The following is a 9,078-nucleotide window of genomic DNA, read 5'->3' on the forward strand; positions in this document are numbered from 1 at the left end:
CTAGACACAATATAATCATGATAATTAGAGTAACCCTAGACATAATATAATCATGATAAATAGGATAAATATCCTAACACTTATAAATCATGAGTTGAAGGTATTATCACTCTCTTTTTATTATTAAAAAATTATATATTTATATATTGATGAGATACTAGGAAAAATAAAAGAGAGAAAAACATAATATCTTTTATATAGCATTGTGAGCCATAGCTTTTCATAGGATATCCATTACAACCTAGAAAGAAAGCTTGTACACTATTGGGATTGTAATTCGGATTGAATTGCATTACGGATTCTCTCTAGAATGGAGTCGATAAGCTAAAAGAGCTTAAAGAAAAGCTTATCCTTAGGATAAAGAATGCAATCCACTTATACAAACTTTATTTTTCTAATAAATGTCTTCTTTTCTTTTAATATACGTCTTTATTCGTGAGCATAAAATTTTAAAAGAAAACGTCAAGAGTTACAAAAAATATCAATAAACACAACATCCGAATTATCTAGAATGTAACATAAGTAAAGAGTACAAACACGACACTCAAGTTACTTAAACAATAACAAAATCCTGCAAACATGATATCTAAATTATTTGAATGGTAATCTAAACACAAAGTTAGCCTAAAATTCTCAAACGAGATACCAAACTACTTAGAAAGTAACCTAATGTTCTCAAATGAGTCACCAAATTATCTAAACCTAAAGTCCTCAAATATTGAATTGCCTAGACAATAACCTAAAGCCCTCAAACACGACAAAGTCGTTAAAGGAACACCAACTCATCAAATAATTTAAGTATCTGCAGTACAATTGTGTAAATAGAGTTTCTCTTTGTTGTTTTGAGTCTATTTTATCTATTTTCTTTTTCTCGTGTCCTGTAAACTGAAAGGCAATGTCAAGTGTGGGGTGTGTAAACACTCTATTTTTTTCTCCTTTTTTCTTCATAATTTTTAATTTTAGTTTCTTTTAATTTGTAAATTTCTAGAATTAGGTTAGATTTTTGTTTTTGTATAAAAACTAGAGTTTTCTGAAAAATCCCTTAAAAAGCTGTTTTTAGTAGTGTTTTAATGTAGATAATAATTCTTGTGTTCTTTAGAAAAAGTTAAAAGAATAGAATAAAGTCAGATTTGCTTAGATAGTCTTTTTCTTTTATAAATTTGGATTTCAATCCTTTTCTCTCTTTTTCATTCTTGAAAAAAAGCCCCTGGGCCATAAGCTGATTTTGCAATCAAGCCCTTGGACCCATTTGCATCACTAAACCAGAAATGCACAGAGCTCTAGACGAGTTCCAGAGGGAAATTTGTGAGATTCAAATTTTCAACGTAGTGAGCCCAAAGTAGCCATTTGGGAAAGATACAGCAAATCACTCCCCACGGTCAAACTTCTCGTAACCAGATTTCAAAAGCAGGGAATTTTGGAACCATTTAAAGGAAAAATCTCTACTTATTAGATAAGTACCAAAGTATATAATAAGGATACCCCTACATGCTTGATAGTAAATATATCAAATATCATTTCATATTTATTTTTGAATTAAATATATTTTTAATTTTTAAACTTGGAGTCATGATTTTGATAATTTTTGTTTTTAAATATCGAAACAAAATAAATATAATATTTTTAACACAATTACGTAAAATTATTTTAACATGTTATATAGCATTTTAAATTAGTATTTGAAATATTTATATTGTTTAATACATTATTATTTAACTGTATCCATTTATCTTCAATTAATAATTAAAATAAATATATCCATTAATAACTAAAAACATATAACCCTTTATTTTATTATTGTTTTAACGAATTTTTATTCGTTGTCTTCTTTATTTTCACAGTAATATTGCACTATTTTTTTTATTACTCCTAAGCCCAATTCAACACTATCTATGCAATAAAATCAACTTAAAAAAGATTAAAAATTAAGAGAATTTTTATTAATTCGCAAAGGAAAAAATCTAAATGTTGATATATCGTAAAAAAAATGTAAAAAATGATATTGTTTTCTTACAAATTTTAAAAAACATCATTTACATCTTTTAATTTTCCTACAATCTGGTCAACAAACATTTAATGAATAATAAAATATATAAAATTTTAAAAATATAATAAAATACATAAGCAACATTATTCATAAAATCCAAACAAATATAATATAATAATGGAACAATAAGATTTCGAATTAAATCTAGTAAGTTAAGGTCACACTTTTAATTCTATCTATGTGAGCAAACAAACTAGTGATTACTGTATAATCAGATAAAAAGTGAATCAGTTTTCGTATACAATTTACTCTTTGATTAGTTTTTCTTTTTCTTTTGTTAAATACTAAAATATTATTAGCCTCAACAAGCACGTGCAACATATTCTTCACTTTTAATAACAAATTGTGTAACGACCATGCGTTTTTTGTTTACAGAGTGTAACAACCATGCTTTTTTATGACACGTGCGAACAATTATTTCAATTTTAAATAAGGTGTCAGAAAAAATTGTTCCTGAAGGTTACCAATTAAATAAATTATTTTATACAAAATGTAATTTGTAAGTATCAAATAAATTAGTGATACACAAATAAAAATGCGTTAAAAAGGTTTAGTGAGATAAAAACAAATATTTATTTTATGAAAAATGATGATTGGTAATAATATAATTATTTAACAATTGTTTTTATTTTAAATATATTCATTATTATTTACAGTATAAATAGTGGTACTCGTTAATTTAAATTTGAAAGTTGAGATTCTAAAGACAGAGAGAAGGTGAATTGACAGTGTGGAGTTGATAACGGAGGAAGAAAGGAAGGAAGATATGGGGGCATATAGCAACGTCGACGTTTCGTTGCCACCTTCCTACGACGTCGTTTCAGGTCCCAGGTTCTGCAAGCACGTTCACGACAACGTCCATGGCAACATTTATCTCGATCCCGTAATTTCCAATTACAGTTGAATCGTTTCGTTTCTCGAATCTTATTTTCCTGTAGCTAGGAAGAAACTGAAGCATATTATTATTATTCTTAATTAATCTGATTTGTTTTTTTTGCGTTTTGTTCGGTTTTGCAGCTTAGTTTGAAGTTCATAGATACTGAGCAGTTTCAGAGGCTTCGCGAGTTGAAACAACTAGGTGAGTTGATAATCGTTTCTTGAATCCAATTATAAGAGAGTTGTTTAGAAATTAGAAGCTTCCTGAAATTGAAATTAAATACACTTGCATGCTTCTTATTCTAGGCAGGGTCTTTAATGCATTTTATTTTCCTTGTGAACTCACAAATAATTTTTTTGCTTTTAGATTCTTGAATTGTTGTGTCAATGGTGGGATACGTAGCATGAAAGACCTTACTGCTTGGAAGTTATGTAGGAAATTAGGTTAGAGTGGGACCAAGATTTTCAAGGGTTGTTGTGGTCATGGTTTCGATGTGATCCTTTACATTTCAGGACATTGCAGGAAAATATGGCTAATGCAGCCACGGTTGTGGTCCTGGTGAGTCAAAAAAGACCTTGAAATTGTGGCCAAATTTGCAGTGTTGGACCATTTTTAAGAATCATGACAGGAATATGTTTTGAACGTTCCGGACATCGTGTGTGCTTAGTGATAATTTTAATTTGTTTGTTTTGTAGTTTAATCAGGTTAGTTCATGAAAAACTATCAAATATTAAGTTGGACTGCTATGCTATTTTGTTTTAAATGCTAGGTATCCTGGCTTCTCCTTTTAGGCAAGAGGATTTTGAATGTCCGCTAGCTGGGGAATTTCATGGGAAAGTTGGTTTTACTGCTTTGGGGTATCAAATGTATTTTGTGAAGTATGCCATGATCTTCGTCTTAAGTTCAATTTAAAATAATACCGAATTTATTGGTCATCAATACTCATTTTTCATGTGTGTGTCATGAAATGTTGAGTACTTTTAATAAGTTTTACTTGCAGGAAAAGAGTATCATGCATGTATATAGTAAAACAGGTTTTGGAGTTTTGGAAGTTCATTTATCTTGCTGTATAGCTTAGTTCTGATATTCAAATGATACTATGTTCAAGACTATAGCTTGACAATTTGGTATAGGTAAACTGCTTTTGTGTTTAAACAAGATTATTTTACACAGATTTTGCTTTAGCATGTGAATCTGTTAGTGTGTATGTGTGTGTGAGTTTTTTGAAATTATTATATGCCTGTTTATAGTATGTTGAAAGTCCCACGAAGGTATATGTTGAATAGATGAGATGAAACACAAGTTGAATTTTAGCGGAAACTTGAATATTTTATGATGCATTTTATGTTATGACATAACTAACACAAGGATGTCCATTATTTGATTCCCTGATAACCATTGGCTGTAATAAATCTATTTCTATAGATAAAAAGTTTCCCTTGTAATGCAATAGAATATATCGAGGATAGTGTTAAATATCCATTTGGTCTCTCACAAGATAATAAGTTTATTTCTTTGGTTACAAGGTGGTTCCTGTCATTTTCATGTAACCTGTAACAGGAAGACAGTAGTTGTGAAATGTAGTTTTTAAAATGCTGCTTCAAACTCTTTCATGCCATGATGCTCACATGGCTTGATATCCCCTTTTAATATTCAGTATGTTTAATCTCTCCAATAAATCAATTTGTTTTTATGTTTCAGGTTTTACGCACATGGTTTATCCAGGTGCTGTGCATTCCAGATTTGAGCATTCTCTTGGCGTGTATTGGCTAGCTGGTCAATGTGTGGAAAAGCTTAATAATTATCAGGTATAAAATTTTATTGAAGTATTTTATCATTTTAAAGGTACGGTCTCTCTGACAGGACGTTAATCTGTGCTTATGATCATGCAGGGCTTGGATCTTGGTATTGATAGATTTGATATTCAAACAGTGAAGCTTGCAGGTATCTCATGTTTCATGGAACTGCCGTTGGTTTTAATCCAATATAATTTCTTAATAATTTTTACTCCGGATACCTTATTTTCTGTAGGACTTCTGCATGATGTGGGTCATGGTCCTTTCAGTCACTTGTTTGAACGGGAGTTTCTTCCCCAAGTTATCAATGGTTCTGATTGGTAATCTTATTTTTACCATTTTTATACAATTTTGCATTTAATGATCTAATTTATTTCATTTTTCTCTGTATTTTCGCCTTGTAATGTTTAGAGAAAAGTTGTACTTCTGTCAGTAAAGTCCTCGGTTTAGATATTATGTTTTATCTGATTTTTTATAAAATCATTTTATAACCATAATTCATTTAATGTGTGTCATATTTTTTATGTTGTAGGTCTCATGAACAAATGTCTGTCTATATGGTCGATTATATTGTTGATGAACACTGTATTGATGTTGACTCTCAGATGATAAAAACGGTCAAGGTAAAGCTACTGGCTTACCATTGTTTCCTTTCCTGCATTAGATTAAGTGTCTTTAGATTTTGAGCATCACTTCCTTAACCATCATAAACATTATGTCTGTTATAAATTAGCAAAGTTGTCAGTGTAAGTAATAAATTGGGTGATTAGGCAGTGTAGACCTGGGAACAACTTTCTTCTAGTTTAGAAGCACTGTAATTCTTCTAAATGTAAATAAATAAATATATATATATATATATATATATATATATATATATATATATATATATATATATAATGTATTAAATGTGCAGATAGTCAAGGTACATCTTGTTGAGAATATTTGCCTTCTTTGTTCAATAGTAATCATATAAGTAGGAAATGTGTGTTCAAGCTCTGCCGTAGACATCTTCAAAACATATTTAGAAGGCTGTGTAGCATCCATTTTCCCCTCTCCACTTCTGTGTGTGGATATACTAATTTGAAAGAGCAATTACGCTGGTTTATGTTCTCAAATATTTGTTCACTTATTCTGCATAAAAACATATTGAATCTCTCATATAAATGGAAAGTAGAAAGTGGTTTGCATCTTCATTCTCGTAAGTAAGTGATTGATGTTGGCAGGATATGATATTGGCAAGCTCTGAATTTGCTCCTCCAAGGGTAAGGTTTTTAATTTATTCTATTTTATATTTTTCATGCTACGTACCAAATTTATTTGTTACCCTTTTTCTTTTATATTTTTTTCCCAATTGTTGGTTATTTAGAGCTCAAGTGAGAAAAGTTTCTTGTATGATATTGTTGCGAATGGGCGAAATGGAATTGATGTTGACAAGTAAGTAAACAGAAAATTTAGCTGTCAAATCTGGTTTATTGATCCTGTTCACATACTCTCCTTCATGTATTCTTTGAGTATCTGAGCATGAGTTATGCCATATTGTAATACTTTGTGGAAACTATTGCTTTGCAGATTTGATTATATTCCCCGTGACTGTCGAGCTTGTGGTCTAGGATGTAATTTTGAATTTCAAAGGTTTCATGAATTTCTTCAAAATGAGTTAATTCTTATCAGTAGTTTGATAATTCTTCTTAGCTGGAAAGTAAACTTAAATAAAGGTCATGTATTACTTCTAGCATCTTAAATTGTAATTTACCTACAGGTTATTGGAGACAATGTGGGTTTTGGATGATGAAATTTGTTATCGTGCTAAGGACTGTTAGTGTCATTCCTCAAAACATTTTTTCATAATACATTTCTGATTTTCCTTTAAATAGTGTTTCTAATAGTTCTTTGCTCTTGGCTGTGCAATTTGCTAGACCTTACTATCCACAAAATGTTTGCCACTCGTGCTGATCTGTATAGAACGGTTTATACACATCCAAAAGTGAAGGTACGTAGCTATTTTGTCTGGAAGATTATTTTATTTTAGGTAGATGTAGATCACTGCCTTTCATCCCATTTTCCCGTCTATTTAATATCCATAAACTTACCGTTCTTGTTTTTACAGTTTCTAATCCCATCTTGATGTTTTCAGGCAATGGAGCTTATGATGGTTGATGCACTTGTTCTCGCTAATAGTTATTTGGAGATTTCATCTAACATACATGATCCTTCTCAGTACTGGAAGGTTACAAGGGCTTCTTACTAATGAGCTTGTGTTAAAAACATTTATTCAATGCTCGTTTTAATAATAAAATGTAGTTTACTTAAAAAAATGCAGCTGGATGACACAATAGTTAAAACTATTGAGACAAGTCCAAGTCAAGAACTAAAGGAGGCTAGGGAGTTGATCTTGCGCATTCGAAGGAGGAATTTGTACCAGGCATGTTTCTAACCTGTTGCTTTTCTGTGATAGTTATCATTACCTGCTGCAATCACCTATTAGGTAGTGGTATTTTCTGAAGCTGTTTGACACAAATTCCGTGTAAACTTGGGTGGATGTGTCTAAATTTACATTACATTGGTCTAAAATGCTTGTGTGATTAACAATGTCGTATTTATTAAATTTTGTATTTAGTTTTTTCGAATCTAAGGATGAATTTTGTTGTGCAGTTTTGTAATGAGTACCCTGTACCAAAAGATATGCTGGACAATTTTAAGAAGGTCACTGCTCAAGATATTGTTTGCTCTCAGGTCTTCAATCTGGTTAACCCTTATCATTTGCAAATGGCATCTAATTTTGATTTTGTTTCTCATCATTGAGGAATTCCATTTTGTTTTTTATGTCATTTGACAGAAGAGTGGTGGAGTTGCACTGAAAGAGGAGGATATAGCGGTCTGTAATGTAAAAATTGATTTGACTCGCGGAAAGCATAATCCCCTGGAAAGGTATTGAGTGAAGAATAATCATGCTAGCTGAATATAGACCTTTAGTTTGTTTTAGTTTCCTAATATGTTGTCCTAATATATTATTTTCTCTCTTTTTGGTGCATGTTTCTGTGGCAGTATCCACTTTTTCAAGGTACATGGACAAACCTACCTACCTATCTTTTTATCAAAATATTTCTTTAATCATATATATTTTAGTTGGTTTTGTTAGGATATTAAAATTATTGAAACATTTAAAGTGTTTTAGTTTGGTCCTTATCATGGTGTTTAGCTTGGAATTGAATTATGCTACTTCTATTGAGTTTCCTGGTTCAATAATGTATTCAGGACTATGAAAGCAATGAGAAATTTACAATACCTGATGACCGCGTAAGCCACTTGCTACCTACATCTTACCAAGATATGATAGTTAAGGTGTACGCCAAAAAGCCAGAACTGGTTAGTTAGTTTATCCTATGCTTGTTTGAACTTCTTTGCTTTACACATTCAGGTTGGCTTCACTAACCTTGCCTTGTGTAATCCTATAGGTGCAGGCAATTTCAGAGGCTTTTGAAAATTTTCAATTGAAAACATATGGGATAAAAACACAGGCGCATGCAACACCACAGAAGAAACGACGTTACAATCCAATTTTATGAGGGAAAATGTATGATAATCATGATGCTATTTTTTTTTTCTTTTGCCTCTATTCTGTCTCACGCTCACCCTTTTTTGCTATACTTAACACAATGAAATATAGTGTAAGTCCACAGAGAACAATGTGACACACTCTGAAGGTTGTACTAGAGTTATCACATCAAAAGAATCAATTACATATATAACAGTGGTTAAGTGCAACAGTTTCATGTAGCTGTATTTGGCAGTGAGAGCAATATTTTCTTGTCACCGCTAGTTGGCAGTCTCAACTTGCAGATGTTTCTGAAATCTCATGTCGATGACAAATTGGTCCACTCTTCATGGATGAGAATCCACCCTTTTAAGGCTACTAACCACTAAGCATTCATTGTGTACTACAATTGTGTCCAGTTGGAAGAAAAAGTCATCTAATTAACTTAATTTCATGTAGGACAAATCCTTTCTTAGATAAAACTGATCGTGGGATTTGACCCCAAGGCCAGGAAATAATGCTCGATTGCCAAGTTGACTCCTTATGGCAGAAAAATCTAAAAGCATATGCGTCTCGTGACTAAGAAAACTTGTGGTGTTAAAGCTAAGTCATAGCCCACGGTGCTTATCTTGATAGCTTAACACATTTCATGCGTAAATCACTGATGTGATTTTTGCTGAATTTTTCCTTCTTAAATCATATTAACCTGTAATAATGCCATCAAAGAGTAGAAAGAAACACGAATCAAATACACATATTACTAAAAAAATGTGTTGTTAAACTAGCAATTGATGTGACAAGTCCCTAGGAAATATAGGAATAA

General features: G+C 31.3%; 1 protein-coding gene across 1 annotated transcript; it reads left to right on the forward strand.

Moving 5' to 3' along the window:
• The first annotated feature begins 2,749 nt into the window (after window positions 1-2,749).
• Window positions 2,750-8,533, forward strand: LOC106764940 (deoxynucleoside triphosphate triphosphohydrolase SAMHD1 homolog). The gene is made up of 18 exons (XM_014649398.2): window positions 2,750-2,930; window positions 3,065-3,125; window positions 4,626-4,732; window positions 4,817-4,868; window positions 4,956-5,040; window positions 5,253-5,343; window positions 5,944-5,982; window positions 6,087-6,154; window positions 6,290-6,352; window positions 6,480-6,535; window positions 6,637-6,710; window positions 6,855-6,947; window positions 7,041-7,142; window positions 7,373-7,453; window positions 7,557-7,648; window positions 7,766-7,781; window positions 7,976-8,086; window positions 8,176-8,533. The coding sequence occupies exons 1-18, from the start codon at window positions 2,814-2,816 to the stop codon at window positions 8,284-8,286; spliced, it is 1,419 nt and encodes a 472-aa protein (XP_014504884.1). The 5' UTR covers window positions 2,750-2,813; the 3' UTR covers window positions 8,287-8,533.
• The last annotated feature ends 545 nt before the right edge of the window (window positions 8,534-9,078 follow it).

The sequence above is a fragment of the Vigna radiata genome, chromosome 1, assembly GCF_000741045.1.
Source record: "Vigna radiata var. radiata cultivar VC1973A chromosome 1, Vradiata_ver6, whole genome shotgun sequence".
Lineage (NCBI taxonomy): Eukaryota > Viridiplantae > Streptophyta > Magnoliopsida > Fabales > Fabaceae > Vigna > Vigna radiata.

Bases quoted from the DNA above. Each gene is read 5' to 3' on its own strand.
- LOC106764940 (XM_014649398.2), top strand. From the start codon at position 2,814: ATGGGGGCATATAGCAACGTCGACGTTTCGTTGCCACCTTCCTACGAC. The intron at 4,869-4,955 runs GTATCTCATGTT...TATTTTCTGTAG, and splicing joins TCAAACAGTGAAGCTTGCAG to GACTTCTGCATGATGTGGGT. The intron at 8,087-8,175 runs GTTAGTTAGTTT...GTAATCCTATAG, and splicing joins ACGCCAAAAAGCCAGAACTG to GTGCAGGCAATTTCAGAGGC.